Here is a 17,941-nt window from a genome sequence, read left to right on the forward strand (position 1 = left end):
AATCATGAATGTCTAAATCACTGTGCAAACAAAGCACAGTGCATTTGTCATGTAAATTAAGAGGCAGTGGTGTGTGTGCCTGGGAGGGAAAGGCTAAGAGGCTTTTGCTACTTTTCCATTTCTCTGCCATGGCTATCACAGTCCCGACGCTCCTGTCTCCATGAACAGGGAAGAATCGGGGCTCAATACGCCTTTGCTCAGCAGATGCTAGAGTGTAAACACATCTCCTCTGGCTATAGGTGCCCAATCCCAGCACTTTGGCATTTAGACATTGATTTGCTTGTGAGCTGGTGGAAAAGCAAACCTTGAATACGTACTACTCAGCAAGACAGAAATCTTAGCAGAAAGTCACCCTGCCCATCAGGGCTGCCTCCTTCTGCCCTTACTTTCTTCTGTTCTTACTTTTTAATCTTTTTTTTTTTTTTCCCCCTCCCGCCTCTTCCAGATTTCACCACTTCAAAAATTTTTGGCAAAATCCCTTATTTTGAGGTGGAGCAAAAACATGCAAATGCCTCACACCTTACAGGCTAAAATCAGCCAGCTCAGCAATTGCTGGTGGGTGCCACACCAGCGCAACCTGACCCAGGGCTGCCGGCCCACATCTGGGTAACTCAGGCAGTTTCCTGTGAAAATGGGAACATTGTCAAGTCTGGAGCAAAATGTAAGAGTAATAAGGCTATTTCCCCCAGTGAAAACCGATCTTGTAGTTCATATAGCAGTGGATCAAATACACACAGCAAAGTTCAGCGAAGGGAGTCTTTGGATTGCAAACAGTCTCTAAATATTTGTGTTGTTCATTAAATATATGTAATGTTGGGGAAATACATTACAGTTTGTTCTCGCTCTTTGGAAGTCAATGAACAATTTATAGTTAAGGCTGGTGGATCGGGCTCTTGCCGAATACATTGAGACAGACAAGTGGAATGTTTGCGAGACATTCACGGAGTGTTGCCCCTGCTTTCTGTTTTCCATGCGATCCCTTATTTACAGAATTCATGGCAGAAAGTTGTTTTGTTTTCCCTGCCTCTGGATACTTGCTGTCTAACAGTTTTATCTGAACAATACCCCAACGTTTTGGAGCCACACCTGCAGTCTGTGCCTCATGGCTGCGACTCAGTACCAGCAAATTACTCCAAAAAATAAAAGCAAACAGACATTGCCTCTGACCTGCCAGAACCAATTCGCAGTGTTCCCCCAGCAATCAGCTTAACAGAAAAATTAGGAGCTATTATTGTAAGATTACATATTTACCTTGTTAAAAATATTTGTATGCAAGCCACTTCTACAGAAAAATTACCCTGAACGTGCTTGAATGCCGTAAATGAAAGGGTTTGTTATTTTAGTAACTGTTCAGGCTCTGCTGTACTGCATTTTGGGGGAGAGAGGTTCATTTTTGAAAGGTCTTTATTTCTGAAGGTTTTTATTCCTGCATTCTTCTGTGCTATTGAAGGAGGTCTCAGGGAAGCCTTCCCACACCAAGCCCTGACCCTAAACTTGGGGAACACTGACACAAACGCCCCCTAAGCATTAGCCAAAGGTGAACGCAAATCAGCACATATATATTCAAATTATCCTGATTCTGCAATTAGCCCCTTGTGCTTGTTCTGCACCCCGTGGGCTTCCCGACAAGCCAATCCAGAGCTGCATTTTCATCCCTGCTGTTCCTGAAGTCTGTATCCGAGCAGTCTTCAGCACAAAAAATCTGCATTACTTCAACTGGTTGACGATTTTGCTAGTGCTGATGGAACTTGGGGCAAATCTTCTCCTCCTGAGTAGGTGAAGCAGGACCTGGGCACCCGCACAAGGTCAAGGTATCCAGGAGAGGTCTCCAAATTGCACCTGCCTCCATGGGACACACCTTGCCCTTCTGCAAGCCCAAAGGTCTGCAGCTTAGCCTCTCACCTCCTCCCCCACAGAACACTAAGCGCATATGGCTTCTGGGACTGGGTTTTACACAACACACAAAGCTAATTCCTAAAACTAGCCTTGCAGGAGATATGTCCAGGGCTGCCTGCTGCCTTCTTCCACTGCCCCCTCCACTTCCCTTCTCTTTGCTGCTGTAATTAAATAGGAGTTTTTACTTCAGCACCCACACCTGCAGCTGCTGAAAAGTTCTACTGGAACCACTCCAGCAGCAAAAGACAGGCAGGTCTAAAAGAATCTTAAATCAGGGAAAGTTAATTTCCTTTCTGGATAGTAAGGAAGCTGCAAAGTGAAATACTGCTCATGTTTTCCAACTGCAGGGAAGAATCAAAGCAGCAATCACAGAGACTTTTCCTGAACCTAAGAGTTTCTAGACCAAGATTTAAAATGTACTAAATCGTGCTGGGATTTGAATTAAAAGCAAAATATGCTGCTAAAAACCAAACTAACTTCCAAGGATTATTTTCAGCTCCATTCTCTGAAGGAATTAATTCTAAATGCAGGCTGAGACAGGAAAACCAGAAGGAGCTAATAAAACAGCATGTATGGGACACAGTCATCCTACCTGGTCAATTGAAGCTGTTTGAGAGCAACAGAGTAGTCTAGATTAAGAGAGGCTCATGCACCAGAGGTGCAATTTTTATAGCAATACAAGATCTTGTTATTTGATTCATTCATTTGTAATTGCACTAGCTTCAGAAGCCAGTGTGGCTACTATAATACTGTATATAAGGGAAGGAGTGGTCCCCTAAAACACAAAACAAAATTAATGCCCTGGATCTCTTATCTAAAAAAATCTGAAACAGTTGTGGTACGAAATTAAAGTGCCAAACAACAAGTTTATTTCTTGTTAAACACATTTCTTGTTGCGGGGGTTGTTTCTCATCTATTATGTTCAATAGCTTCTGGTGCACAATTTGAAAAAAAACGTTGTCCATCACAGATCTGTATGTGTAGTTAAAAGTCAATTGATAGAGGAAAGAAATCCACTGATTTATAGATCCTAGAAAAAACGTGGTTGTGGTGATTACAGTGTGCATAACTAGAAAGACAAACAGTGTATCTCCTACTGACACAATAACTTTACCTCCTTTTTTTTTTTTCTCCTAATACGTTCCAGCTGAAGGGCTTGAGTTTCACTGCTAGCAGCAACCACACAGATGAACTTGTGGCATAATCACAGAACATAAAAGCCAATAAGGGGGATTCAATTAGTGGTTTTCAAAGGCAGAAGAATTTTTCTGCCAAATATCAAATTGTTCCTGCAGATAAGGCACCCAGTGCATGTCAAAACTGCCGATCTAAATTTTCATGTCCACATGTCGGTACAATTTGTTATGTCATCAGCAATGTCTATTCTGTACATGTCAGATATCAAAGGCAAGAGGCACAGGCAGGCTGAGGCTTACCTTCCACGTCGCTGCGTTGCGTCTGAAGTAAGCAAACATTCGCGTGAACCAGTTGTAGATTTCATTTAGTGTTAGCTGTTTTTCTGGAGATTCGAGGATGGCCTTGTGAAGCAAAGCAATTGAAAGATCAGTTAGAAGCACCCCAGCACAAAATACGCTCGCATTTTTACTTTACCAAATATAAAAAGGAAAGAAAGGAAGAAGGAAAGAAAGAAAGAAAGAAGAGATTTAGAGCAAAAAATCCAAAGGAGGGTTTTCACAATATGAACTAAGATTAATGGCTGTATTTAACAGTTCAATGGCAAAATTCAAAATGGAATTATCTAATTGTTTTGAGTTTTTATTTCTGTTTCCTTACAGAAATATTAATTTATTAGTCATTCATAAAGCAGAATCAAAGAGAAATGCAAAACATTTCACTAGCTGATTAAAGCTCAGTAATTATTTAGAGCTCAGATTAATTCTAGGGATCAGAGATTACTGTAGCTTGTGATAATTGACTTGCCATCTTTAAACAGGCTCATTTTCACTGTTGTGTGAAATGAATTTCCTAATAATCACATCGTATTGTAATACTTAATCAAAAGCAATTATGTTATATATTGCAGTTCTAAAAACCCTTATAGTAAAGGTTTGAGCATTTGAGCATGCTTACATACCAAAGGTTTGAAAATCTATTTAATCCAGAGTGTGCACATATAGGGAGATTTTTTTTTCTAATCCAAATGTGTGCGTTTGGCTCAGCTTACCTGTCTAATTAAAGATGCATATGTGAATGGTGGTCTAACTTCTGCATTCTTATAAAATTCTTGGTTCTGGGCAATATCTGCTAAATAAAAGTAGTTGTTCTGTTATCATCACAGCCTGCAGGAAACAGCAAGCCACCCGACCGAAGAGGCTGCGCCGCCAGAACCCCTTTACCTGAAGAAATGGGGACATTGTATTTATCCGAGTACCGCCTCCGGATGGGTCCAACGTTGTGCATGCTCGTGGTAGTGATGACCGACGGTCCCTGTGTGACGGGAGTGATGGGCGCAGTCGGGGTGGTGGGAGTATGAGGTAAGCTTTGTGGAGACGCCTCGGATGCAGTCTTGGAAAGCGTGACACTTGATACCAGATTCAGCTGCGGAGGGAAGGACAAGGATTTTGTTTCAAACAGCATTTCTAGCAAATTAAGGGCCGCAGACAAAATTCTCGATAACGGGCTCTTCCTCAGTTTGAAGCAGACAACACGGTCCGAGCGCTTGCTTCAGCACAAAGTGCTGTTCTAACATCTCCATTAGGAGCAAGTATTGGGAAATAAATACATGCATTTCTGAATAGATTTACAAAAAGAATAATGTAGCCTGCTGCCAGACTAAAAATAGTGGATTTTTACCTAAACCTTAAAACAAGATCTTGCATAGTACATACTGTTAATATTTTATTTTAGTCCCATTGTTTCACAGTCTAAACCCCACACATCTCTTATTTCCATGCCATCATTATGCATGGCTTCTAATCAGGCTTCTTGGATATTTCATTGAAGGCATAAGGCTTAAAATAAAAGGGAAGACTTTCCTAGAGACGTACTGAGGAGAAATGCAATCTCTCTCTTCAGTATTAGGGCTTTCTTTTTTCCCCTTCCCTGTTCATTCATTTTAAAAGCAAAGCCCAGAGTAGGTTAACACTGGAATAATTTAATTAATCACACTGCATGAAATACTGGAAGCATTCAGCCCAGCAGAAGTGGCACCACTCCCTTTTTTTCTCCTAGGACAGAAGGCATCGGCGTTACCTGCACAAGGCGCAGCCCCAGACAAATGGCAGCTTGCCACAGCAGGCTGTAAAACACAACTGCCTCTGGGATTGTGTATCAAACCCAGCTCCAACTCAAGTGTTTTCGATACACAACCCTATTTATATAACTAGCATCCACATTCCTCCTCGACCCTTTCTTTTTGCCCTAGAACACCCTTTGAAAGACGATGCTCCATCTCAACAGGTCACTCCTGCTGAAGTATTTTAAACAAACAATCCGATCTCTTAACTACAACATCAGAAAAGACGACCGAGAAAAGGGCTCGTTGACTACTTCCACATTTCCTTCCCTTAGGCGGTTTTGCAAATAATATTGGCAAAATACTGACCCCATTGAAGTCAGTAGCAAAATTCCTACTGAATTTAACAGGCCCAGAATTTTACAACTTTTGCTTATGATTAAAATTCCTTTTTCCTGGACATTAAACCTTTTCAGATGAAAGCAAGACTTACTACTCAGCTATGGCCCCAAACATCTCATGTTTATCCATAAGGTGCTGTATTAATTTTCCTCATATGAAAGCAACTAGATAAGAAAACTCCTATTAACATCTCTCGTATGAGTTAATAGCCACAAATAATGTTTCTTCACAAAAATAATAGGATTTATCCAAAACAAAGGTAGTGGAAAATAAAGGGCTCTACTATTACAGAAAGGATACCAACACAAAACCCCCATTGCCCACAGAAAGGGCGCAGCTGAGCGACAGATAAATGGTGATTGCTTTTCCCTCCCGACAGTGAGATGGAGCGAGCAGAGGGAAGCCGGGCCACAACCGCCTGGTGACCATGTCCCAGCCCCAGCAGCTCAAGCACTGCTCCCACAAAGGGAGCCAGCGAGCAGCAGCCCTGCAAACACCAATCCTTCTGTGCAGGTGCTCACTAAGGATGGTTTGCCATCCAGACGGAGATATTTAACACTCTGTGGTGAGTTGGAGAGTGCGAACCCTGCAAGGGATTGCAAAAGGGCGGTGAAATATGGGTATTGATTTCCCAGAGACTCCCACACCGGTGTGAAGCGCTAAATGCAACCTGGAGGCGAGCGTGCCAGTTCAAACCCCCGTGGCGCTGGGCGCTGTCGCCACGTGCTGCCGAGAGCCCCGTCCATTTGTTGACTGGCATGATTTAAGGACACTGATTAGGGACATGTATATCGTAACGTCTCCCTGTTATCCATCTATTACATATGATAAAAGGACCAGTGATGATAATAATAGTGCAACTGACAGGTCTCACCATGAAATTAAATCTACTGTATTTTATCTCAGTTTCTAAATGGACATTTTAACAGTCCAATAACTGCGAGCAAATCTGCATCAATTTTAAGTGCCCGTCTCTAGCACCGGCTCGGCAGCCAGGGCCTCCTGTTGGAAAGATCACTGCTCATGCTTCATCATTACAGCTCCAACTACTCCATTTCAAAAGAGTCCCCTTCCTTTTTCAGTGTGTAAAAACTTAACATTTAATCTGTTTCTACTAGGAAACTGTGAGAAAGGATCCACAAAGGTCAGTGTTCCCTGCTTAAAGAATGTGAATCGAGTTAAATTTCTTTAGGCTTTTCAGCGTAGGTAGCAACTAGGAATAAACACAGAAAAGGACGAGCAAAGCGGGGAGGGGGGCTTTAACAGGCTTGACAAATGACACTGTGATTCACACCCACTGCTGGGCTGCCACTAATAAGCTACAGAGGAAGCAGCCAATCTCAGCTAATTACCAGATAAAATTGTATTGTAAGGACTCTAATTAGGAGATGCTTATGGAGGTGATCTAATGATTAAACGCTGCATCCGAGTGACCCCACCATCAATGTGCAGTGGTGCAAGATGTCACCGGAATATTTTGTAGAAACAGTAATTTTATTTCAAGGAGGGGAGGCAGTAATATTTGTAATAATGGCTATGAGGTAAACTAATTAAAAGACAGTTCCTAAAGGAAGACTGTGGCTTTGAGCAGCTGTGGCCGTTCCAAAACAAAGTGCCAAATCTCAACAGAGGAGCTGCAGTCAAGTGGAAAATTTCTGCCTGACCTCTGCTCTCGCTATTAATTTGCAGGAAAACTAATGACACATATACATATTCCCACAAAATTGTTCTAATTGCTAATTTGCCAAAGGAGCCCAGTTTCCAAATTAAACATGACTGCAGTCTGTGAGGAAGGAGAGAACAAAAAGCTGGAACGCAGCGAGTCTGCTGCATTTCACCTCCGACGACCGTTTGTGAGCCTGAACCATCAAGTTAATGAAACACGACCTTGTCGATCGCTAGTGAAGTTTTTCCTTTTCCCGTGTTGATGACACTCTCTCTTCTTCCAGCCAGGTTCTGGTATCTGCCGGTGCTGTTACCAGAACACAAGCTAGGGTAAGGAAGGAGAGGGCTGTGCTCCTTCCACAGACTTTCACTGCTGCTTTCTTTGTTGCATCTATAGTGCAAAGGCTGAAAAATCAGCTGTGAATTAGAGCAGAATAACAAATTATGAATGGTGTTGGTTTTGTTGCCATCTTGAAATATTAATCTGAATTGTAAACTATTAAATCTTAATATTGGCGTCAGTTAGAAAGGTGAAACCGGCCGTGGATTACTGTGCAGGGCAAAGATCAGGGAGGGATTGGGCTAGAAGGGTTTCTTTTCCTGATGGAAACTCGACACGGTTTCTCCTTGTTTGTATTTTCTATTTAAAGGCAAGTTACTATGATTAGAAAAGTTGTTTGCACGGGTATTTTATACACAGCCTGTTTGCCACATACTGTAATTTTTTGGATGAGGTACCACTGATCTCAGAGGGGAGGGACCCTAAGGCACAGAGGTAGCGCTTTAATGAGCAAGAACTCTTGTACTGCAGTAAGGCACTACACGGGGTGCTCTCCAAGTACATCGGAGAGTATGGCCCTTGCACAAAAGAGTTAAATGTTTTTGTAATGTTTGTACATGCGGTAGGGGGAGGGAGGACTTCCTCCAGCCTTAAAAAAACCCCCGAAACAACAAAACCCCAAAAAAACAAGAAGGAAGAAGAAAACCAACAGAAAATACACCAAACCTCATAAGTTTTAGGTCCTAAAATTGTGTAAATTCAATCACTGAACCTTGCTGGGTGCTTCGGTTTGATGTTTTTGAAAGCAGTTCCACATACTGTTTTAAGTTAATCATAAATGCCATAATTGTTTCAGTATTCAATATCCAGCTTAGGATTTTATTATTAACCTCCCATTTCAAGAACTAGCCATGTCTTCCTATTAAAGGTGAAGACTGAGTCATTTTCTTTTTTTAATTTAGATATAAACAAGGCAGAGAGGTAACCCTCTCCTTCATCCTGCAAAATAAGATTTCCAGTAAGTGGCTGTCCCATTAGGGCTCAGTCTGATTTCTTTCCATGTAAACACTTTACATGACAACAGTGGCTGCACTTAAAAAAAGCCCCTGAAACTTTTTAAAAAGAAAAAAAATATATACATTTTCTTAAGCATCATGGTGGGGCCATACCCACTGCAGCAGGGCAGTGACTCCTCTGCAATGGATGCTGCTGCTCTTTTCACAACTGGGGCTGAGGATTTATCTGCACTGAGTTCCTGGGACTGCTCTGGAGCACAGACTCCCTTTCTTGACACCGAGGCTGGGAGAGAAAGCTAATGCTGGGCCTAAAACTTCGTTAACTGCTGTGTCTTCCTCTCCCATTCCAGCCTGGACATATTAGTGTATTAGACGCAGAGCCTGGCAGGCAGCAATCACTTAGCAGGTGTTGTTATTGGCAGGAATACTAAGGAAACTGAAGCTGAGGAGTGAGACTTAATGAAAACCAGTATATAAAAACAGCTTTTGTTGTGCTTGAGAATCTCTCTTTATTGCTGCATATCGTTATTTTTTCAAACTATAAAGTACGGCTACAGCAGCTAAACTGCTCAGTCATTACCTCAACAGTTAAAAGACTATTTTTTTTAATGCTTTGTTATTACAGTTGCTAAAAACAGTATTTCAAAACAATTGCAACTGCTATGATTACTGTAAAAAAATACATTAAAGAAGGGATATCTAACAGTGCATTTTATCCGAAGTGCCAAAAGTTTCTTCAAAAGTTTTCTGTCTATTTTTAAAAGACAGTTATATTACCTAGTATGTAGAATTACTTGTTGGCTGATGCTTTTTCCTTTTCCTTCCCTTCCTATGAACTTTGTCATAAGTTAATCCTCCAAAAAACCTCACATTTCTATTTCACCCTATTATGCTGATCACTAACTCCAATGAAAGTAGCATGTAAGGGAAGGCATCTTAATAGCAAAACCAGGATGAAAACTCTTGAGAAACTGTTTTTCTGGCTTATGTGTTGTGGATTTAGTTTTTTTTTCAATCTTGAAAAAAATCACCTTACAAAAATGTCACAGCATATTCCTTCAGACAGCTTTGTTCTCACTTTATCCAGACCCTTTAGTCTCACCAAAACAACACATGTAACAGTAACAAGAAAAACTTTGCCTGCTCCAAGTGTTAAGTTGCAAGATACTTCCATTTTCTTTTCAAGTGCTACACCACTGGGCATTTTAATTATCAGCTGGGACATTTTTAAAGGTGGCACTGAGTGCTCTCCCAGCTCTCACTCCTGTCTGCCCAGCAGCTCCTGGAGAGCATGGGAAAAGCTGCCTTTTGCAGTACACCAGACATTAACAGTGACCTCCCTGCGTATGTATGTATCTGCCAAGGATTTAGGCCACCACTGCACTACATAAGAACGTGCTTAAATCCCACTGGTTTTAACAGGACTAAAGAGCTTTACTGAACAGATGTCTTGGTGGACTGGCATAATGACACACACGGGCCACTCCATCACCCTTCCCAAGGTCAAAATTACTGTAAGGAGCTACATCCTCCTGAAGGTGGGGATGTGATGGAAGGACACGGCTAGACTGGACAAGCAACCTTTCCCTGAAGCTGGGTGAGTTTTGAACGGGTGATGTACAACCACTAAGAACCTAGCTGTGGTCCAGCTCATCAAAACTAACAACCCACTTTGCTACTGCCTGGAGCCCAAAAGGCAAAGACAATCCCAATGGTCAGTGTGGATTACAAAAGGCACATGGTTAACGCAGCTGCCCAGTCACCAATTTCACCTACCAGTGACAGAATAGTTTAAAAAAAAAAACATTAAGAGCCTTTAAGCAGAATGAAAACATTTCCTCAGTTGTGAAAAAACTGCGATTTTAAATCCCAATCCACTGCTATGTTTGGATTCGCAGCCGCTCTTCCCTTTAAAAATCTCTGATGTACCATAATATATTAATTCTAACATACACCTTGCATTAGTTATGTTGGGAAAAAAAATAATTACTGGATGTAAAGAATACTTTGCATTGCAATAACGGTCATCAGATCTTTTTACCAAAGTCCTATCCCACTGAGTTAAAAGGACTAGGGTCTAGCACAGTCTATGCAGCGCCTGTGTATTTTTTTCACTAGGAAAGCACAATTTATGCAAAACACTATACTTCTACGTTTTATAATTAATTTTCAAATGCTTCACCTATACATATTTTAATAATTTCTGATTTATCAGATGGTATCTATAATAAATTTTTCTATATTTCAATAAATGAAAAGAAGGCAGTTTCAATCCAACAACAGAGTGCCACACAATATAGGCCTGTCAGGCACCAATTTTTACTTCTAACATGTAAGTTAAAGGATAAGGAATTTATAATGCTGCCTGTGAACGAAACCACTTTTCATACACAAATGTGATCTTTTTTTTTCCAAAGGGTAATACAACAGTACATTTACATAAACTAATCCAAACAATCTATGTATTTGACAATGGCAAACCTCACACAGACTGCCTATTGTTGGTTTACATCTTGGAGTTCTTTATGTTGGCTTGTAACACTGCTCTAGCTGTCAAAGGTTTGACTTGGACTCTAAATAAATGGTTATAGAAGTGCTGTGCAGCGATATTGGACTTCTTTGCAAAAGAAAACCTGCTGTGTATGAATTCAAAAGCTATTAATTTTTCAGTCAAAAATATTCATGCCTATTTCTTTTAATAAAGAAACACTGTGCTGAGCAACTGAGAGATAATGTTGACTAGTGGTACAGAATTTTCAATAGAGCAGTTAAAAATAAATTTAGTAGGAGGTCCCCAACAAAGCTATAATTTTCCAGAATGTAAAACATTTTTAATACTAATCAAGACAGCCCTTTTCCCCCTGCATTCACTTTTTTTTTCATTTTTTTTTTCCCTGCTGCTTTTCCCTGTTTATTAGCTGTTAACACTAATCTTCATGGGGACACCAGCTAGTATCTCCATAGCCTACAACACCCGCGCAAGCTTCCTGCCCTCCGTGGCTGAGCATCGATCACGAGTTGCCTTGCCAAAAGCTGCTCGCCTTCTTATGATTTCCTCCCTTTAGTTTTTAATCCTTCCTCCTGAGGGGCACCGCTGTTATGAAAGGCCTCAAGACAGAGTGCTTTGAGACTCCCAGATTATTCCGCTGTTTTAATTTTTAATCCAGTAAGAGCTATAGAAACCAAACCTCCTCCCCATTCTGTTGGGTCTACATACTTTGCCAACAATGTGCTGAAGCATTTGCATTCAGGCTGAGATGGATGTGAGGAACTTGAAGAATGCTCTTTTTATAGACACTGAGTAGTTTCTACTCTAGAGGGCCGGTATCCACCGGATCAAGCAATTTTCAGCATCTCAACAGCTTAAATGGAAGGGTTTATACCTACCACTCAACTCTCTCCAAGAAGACACCGAAATTTCCCATTGACTTTGCATCTGCTCCGGTGCTGCTGGATAGCCTGCAATTTTCTGTCTAGTAGCCTCCCTATGCACCTCTGCAGCCATTTATTTCCAACTACATGGAAACTGAAGAAATCCTTTTCTAGTAAAAATGGGTGCGCAAAGTGTTTAATGATTTTATGTTCTCTATCTCTGTAATGTGTTCTGTTTCAGACATTAATTTTGTCTACCAACTGTATCCTGGCAGGCTACCGTATTTGCTGGGTTAATAGTCTGACTCCTTTTTATTTCTATCACCATAAATCACACATATATGGGTGTGTGTTTGCTTTATTTATAGAAAAAAAATCAGTCAAAACAGATAAACCAATACTTTGTCATTATGCTGCATCATTGCATATTGATTAAAATTGCTAGTACTAACTATAGATTGTCAACGCTCAATTAATTTTCACACAATGACTCAAAGCAAAATCAAATAAAGCCAGTGTACCTTTAAATCTTACAAATCTTAAAAATCAAGAAGCAAAGCACTCTCTCCATTTTGAATAATCACTGGAAGCTCTGAGGAACATTTTCAGCATTAAGAGGTTAGGAGAACACAACAACTGAAGGGGAGTCATTTTGGTCAGGGAACAAGATGGTGGATTTTCCTAGCTTTGGGGTACACAGGAGTCGCTGTGGGCTGCAAAGCCACCCCCTTTTTTAAAGGGCAATCTGGGGCAGAGGTTTCCCTTCTCAGTTTCAACAGTGTAAACCTGATACTGGGTAACCACGATTATCATCAAAATGTGCAGCTAGAGTCTCTACTACTGTAAATGTCTGTCAGACATGGAGAAAGCAAAATAAATATTCTTAAATATAATTCAATTACATCTCCTTCCTAACACTTCCTAAGATTTCAAGCAAGTCAGACTGATGCAAAGCAACTTACACGCTAGTAACTGAGGCCAGAAAAAGGCCCAATGCATCAGCTGTAGAGCAAAATTTCTTTCAAACTCCACGAAGAGAGGAGAACGACAAAACTCGTGTGCCTGTGGTGGTGCCTCCTACAAAGCAGCACTTTGCATCACGACTTCACAACGACTGGCTCCAAAGCAGGCGATGTTTTGTATCACACGCTCAGGTGGGGAACAGGAAAAAGAGGCTTGTTGTGAGGTTTTGTTTGCTTTTGGCACAGTTTGGTACTTACGGGCTGAGGGGTGGCTTTTGGTTCAGTTGACTTCACATGCAGGTGTGTCATCATGGCTTGCAGGCGCTCTTTATCTTTTGCAAGCTGAAAAGGGGAAAAAAATCCTGTTACTCCTACAAATAAAACCAAGCCTCTGCTAATTCCTAATTAAACAGCTGGCACTGAGGCATGAGACAGAAGAGTTTTATTGCTGAGCAGTTTGGAAATTGTATATGGTCTATTTGTGAGGTAAAGCTAATGCGTGGTGCTGGGTGTCACTATCTCCCAAAGCAAAACGCATTAGCCCTCAAGTGAGAAGAGCTAGACCTGCTGGCACCATGAGCTTCACTCTAGCCCTGACAGCTAAAAGACAACAGTGAATCATGTTTATTAAGCAGCCCCACTCCAGCTCAGGAGATGCAGCAGAAAGCAAGTGAGACAGTGACTCTGAGATGTGTTTGCCTCCTTTCAGACCAGAAAACAATGAGCACAAATGGGCTGTGGCTTTTCTGTCACGTGCAGGTTTTGTGGCATGTGCAGCAAGCACAGAGACAGAGGTGGTTAAACCACATGAGGCAGCTGTGCAGGGCACGGCAGGCAGCCTTGGCTCTAGAAAGCTCTTTGCTTTTACATGAGAAGGTGGCGCAGCCCCTTGGCGTGTCACCATGGGCAGTGAGACTGGGAACCTGAGCAGGGGCACCCTGAGTGTGGGGCAGGAGCAGCACTGTCAGTTGTCTGAGGGCAGCAGGGCACACAACACCACAAGACCAATGCTTTTGCCCTCTCTCACTGGTCACATCACGTTGGGGCAAAGATCCTCCTCTGCATGTCTCTTTTATTTTCAGGCTGAGATCTGCACTAGGCCACAGCTGCTATCTAGGGATCACATTATGGGCATCCTTGGGCAGGACAGCCCAAGTGCTTTTCAATGCACTGGACAGACACTACCTATCATTATTTTTGGAAGCAATAAATCAATAAATTTTTTGTATGTAAATAAATGTATATAAATTTTTTGAATAGGGCTTTTGCTCACTGCTCTTCAAAAGAAAAATACACTGGAAAGATACTATGAAACAATACTAATGAAAAAAGGGTGTTACTAATCTACAAGCTCAACATAAAGGCTCCTGTTTCCAGCAGGACTTGGATTAATTTCTTTCAAATGACAATTTTTGCAGAGCTGAGTTTTTGCTTTAGCCAAGCCAGATTCCTGGTGCCAAGAGGAGAACTGTGCTCACATTCCAGCAGAAGTTTAAACAACCTGCCCACCTTATCACTGTCATCTGTTTGTAGCAGTAAAGCTGGGCTAAGTGTATATAAAAGGAGACGGTCATAAATCCCCATTCATAACCACACAGCCAAGAGTAATTTCTACTTCATGAGGCGAGGGGTTTCTGACCGTGCCAGGAAGGTATCATGACAGGATAAACCTTGGCACATGGGTTTCCAAGACAGGAATTAAATAAAGGAAAAAATGGTGTCACCTCTGTGTGCTCTGGAAGTGCAAAAGCAAAATCACTGGCTTTTCAAATGGCTGATCTTTTCTTGGTGAAAAACCTCAATGGCAAGAGAGAAAACCTGACACGTACAACAGATCTCCTGAAATCTCATCACCAGATCTGAGCCAGACTTCACAGAAAAGCCAAAGGGCAGCGACGGGCTCTTATCGTCACGCTGCAGTAGAAACTTCTCCCTCTGAGAGGCCTCTGAGGACCTCTTCAGAGAAAGGAGAGGTCTCACCCCTTGGCCGCCGTGCTCCACACAAAACAATTTAAAACCGAGAAACAGCCGCACTCTCAGTGTAGCTCTGCTGTATAACCTCTTGTTTGTAGCCATTGCTGGGCATACGGGCTGCTTGGCGGGGTCATCTCCACATTAAATTTTGGTCTGTGGACTACTGCAGAAGAACAACATCTCCTAGCCAAAATAAACAGAAATCAGGCACCTGAAAGTTTCCTGCCTGTACCAGCACGGGGGCAGGAGGGAAAGGCACCCGGGCAGCACAGGGCACACCCTGCGGCGCTTCCTCTGGGCCCCCCAGCTCAGCGCAGCGGTGCACTCCCTCCAAACGGCCGGGGTCCTTGTTTGCAGTGTTTTCCCTCATCATCTTAGCAATGCTTTTAACACCATTTCTGGTGGATGGAGGTTATTAAAGATCCTCTCGACATTTCAGGCAGACACACGCTAGCATTTTGTCATAGTCTAGGAATTCAAACACTCACCCAGTTAGGCAGGAGTTTAAATTATGAAAAATAGAGGTCTCTCAGTTTCAAAGCACTGAAGAGAAGTAAAAAAATCTGAGGAATTTCTTTAAACTGTTTTTCCCTTAGGTCAGGAAGCAGTAGTGATATAAAACTAGAATGTCACTAGCAGCCCCGCCGGTCAGTGGGGTCATGCAAAAGAAGCCATGAGGGCTTGCTCAGCTGGTGGCACTCACTGGAGTGCAGACGGTAAAGAAAGGGGGATTATTAGTAGACTTGCTGGAAAATGCTCTTGGTAGTGTTCATGGACAAGGCCTGTTCTGCTGTGTATGAAAGGATCTGCTCTGTACAGGGGGGCTGAGGACTATAATACAGTCCTGTCTGAAGCTCTGTTCTTTATTCCTCCATTTGGTGAGAGCTTTCAGACGGCCACCTAACTCTTCGTGATAAGCCCAATTTTGTGAGGTTTCCCTCTCCTCGGTGGGGTATGACCATGATGTAGGTGCCTAACCATGGTTCAACAGAAAACACATCCAGAGCAAGGTACATGCTTTGCAAACCTGGACACCAAGACACGTGCCTTGCCTCAGAGAGGTTAAATCCTAAAACTACACAGGTAGGAAAGGCAGGAGAGGGAAGGTATAGAAAGTGCAGCCCAGGCAGGAGGGGCTCGAGGCACAGGGACAGCATGGGACTCTGGCAACCAAGAAGCAAGAGAGACGGCATTAGCACAGATGATGAAGAAACTGCACAGGATGAAAACTGGACAGAAAATAATGGCAAGGAGCAAGAATGTGAAAATGCAAAGCCAGTGAGGGCATTCAACATTAGCAACATGGCCACAACATCAACAGGAAGGGGAAATGACTTCAGCAGCAGGATTTCGGACAGACCAAGGACAAAGGAGAAGGAAGCCAGACATGGGCAATGCAAGAGGCAACCAAGATCTAGCCTCTTTTCTCCCAATAGATGCTAGTTAGGCTGTGCTCTAGAAAGGTTTAGGACTCACTTTTTACAAGTGTCAGTGGATGTAGTAGGGAAACAGGCCCAAGCACTGAAAATGGCCAGATGTCTTCATGCTCTCCCATTAGGAGATATTTTTTTAAACTTATCATAGCTCTGTTGCTGTCCTGAAATGTATTTCCACTCAAAGGTGTCGCTGCAAAGTGGATGCCCTATTCCAGCTAAGCACTAGCTAAGGATAGGGATATGTTCCTGCTCTACTATTTTACCCAGCAGCTCAATTTTTATTATGGCAACAAATGATCATGTCAAGATGGTTTAAACAAAGGAAATTATGAGAGGATCTCTACCTTATCTGTAGTGTTTTGTTAGTGATGGAAATGCAGAGATCAAAGCTTCAAGATATTTCTGTGAAAGGGCATTTGCCACCAAATACAAAACCGATCTGACTTGTTTATTGCAAAAGTTCATTTAAAAATAGCTTTCTTTAAAAGATATTACACTTATCTCTGCCTATGGCATGGGTGAAACTATTGTGTGCAAAATAAGTAAGAGCAAAAGGAAAAAAAGGAAGGCTTGCATTTGGGTCCATCATACTCAAAAGCTGAAGCGCATCCCTTAGACGGAAAGAATCTGCTAAATTCTAACCCTTTCTTGATGGGGCTGTACATGAATGAAATGCTGTGGCGTTTAGGTCTTGCCATGGTGTTGGACCCTGAACCGCATGTGGCACTTCACAACTCCATCAGAAGGCAAAGTCTCTCATCAGTGCTGAGCACTGCAGGTCAGTAGGAAAGGCTATGGGTTCTCTCCCCTGTCTCCTAGCTCAGAGCTGGCTACAGGGTTTGCTGTCACCACTGATGGCAACTGCTCCATTGCGGCAGCATCAGGTCAATGGTTTTAGTCCAACTGTTCCTGCTACAACACACTGCAAACAGCAGACCACATCCCTGAAAACCCTGCTTTTGGGCCAGGCAGTTGGTGTATTATGATTGTGTGCAAAAACAGGTCACAGGCAGGCAAATTAGGCACTGGAAAACAAATCTTCCTATGTATTTAGGTGGATCTTTTTCTTTTTTTTTTTTTTGAAGTATCAGAGGACTCATATGTAGGATGAAAGGAGAGGGAGAAGAGGCGAGTCACAGGTGCCTTTCAGAAGCAGAATCACCCTCCTCCTCCACCTATACCCTTGCTGGCTAATGCACAGATGGCTTCATTCTATCAACATTCCTGTCTAAATTAAGTCTCCAGTTCACCCTATCCACTGGACTAGTACGGCTGTTAAAAATGAATCCAGGACTTTTTGGCCCTCACACCACTTTGAAATTACCTTCTTGCCTTGGGGGCCTTATGCTGCCTTCCCATGCAGTGACTCTTAGCTAAGAGTGTAGGCTAAATGGGTGTGAAGCTGGAACTAATAGTCACTTATAACAATTAGACTGCACCGCTGATAAATCTTTCAAAAATATTGTCAAGGGCTTATGGAGAGGTGGCAACCAAGTATCATCTCTGTCCTGTCTGACTGTCAACACAGGGCATAGTCCTGTAGTACCAGGCACAGCCATTCCCAGCAAATACAGGAGAGCAGGATTAATGCATTTCAAGCTGACTGTAACTGAAGAATCTCAATTTACTTTCAGCTTGAACATTACTGCATCTTGGTAGAAGGGTATCTCACGTCACAGTTTACCAGGAAGAATGCAGATTTTTTCTTTTTTCCAATTCCTGAGAAACTTGTTAAAACAACA

At 42.3% G+C, this 17,941-nt stretch overlaps 1 protein-coding gene across 7 annotated transcripts in view; it reads right to left on the reverse strand.

Moving 5' to 3' along the window:
• Positions 1 to 17,941, reverse strand: part of FOXP1 (forkhead box P1) — a 387,025-nt gene that overhangs the window by 17,975 nt on the left and 351,109 nt on the right. For 6 of the 7 annotated variants that reach the window (XM_069866021.1, XM_069866026.1, XM_069866023.1 and 3 more), the window contains 4 exons: positions 13,048 to 13,131; positions 4,254 to 4,455; positions 4,082 to 4,161; positions 3,333 to 3,434 (listed from right to left, as the gene is read on the reverse strand). In XM_069866021.1, coding sequence (XP_069722122.1) covers positions 3,333 to 3,434; positions 4,082 to 4,161; positions 4,254 to 4,455; positions 13,048 to 13,131 — 468 coding nt within the window. The remainder of the gene's footprint in view (positions 1 to 3,332; positions 3,435 to 4,081; positions 4,162 to 4,253; positions 4,456 to 13,047; positions 13,132 to 17,941) is intronic. The other variant, XM_069866025.1, reaches the window with a different exon arrangement.

Source organism: Phaenicophaeus curvirostris, chromosome 11 (genome assembly GCF_032191515.1).
Source record: "Phaenicophaeus curvirostris isolate KB17595 chromosome 11, BPBGC_Pcur_1.0, whole genome shotgun sequence".
Taxonomy (NCBI): Eukaryota; Metazoa; Chordata; class Aves; order Cuculiformes; family Cuculidae; genus Phaenicophaeus; species Phaenicophaeus curvirostris.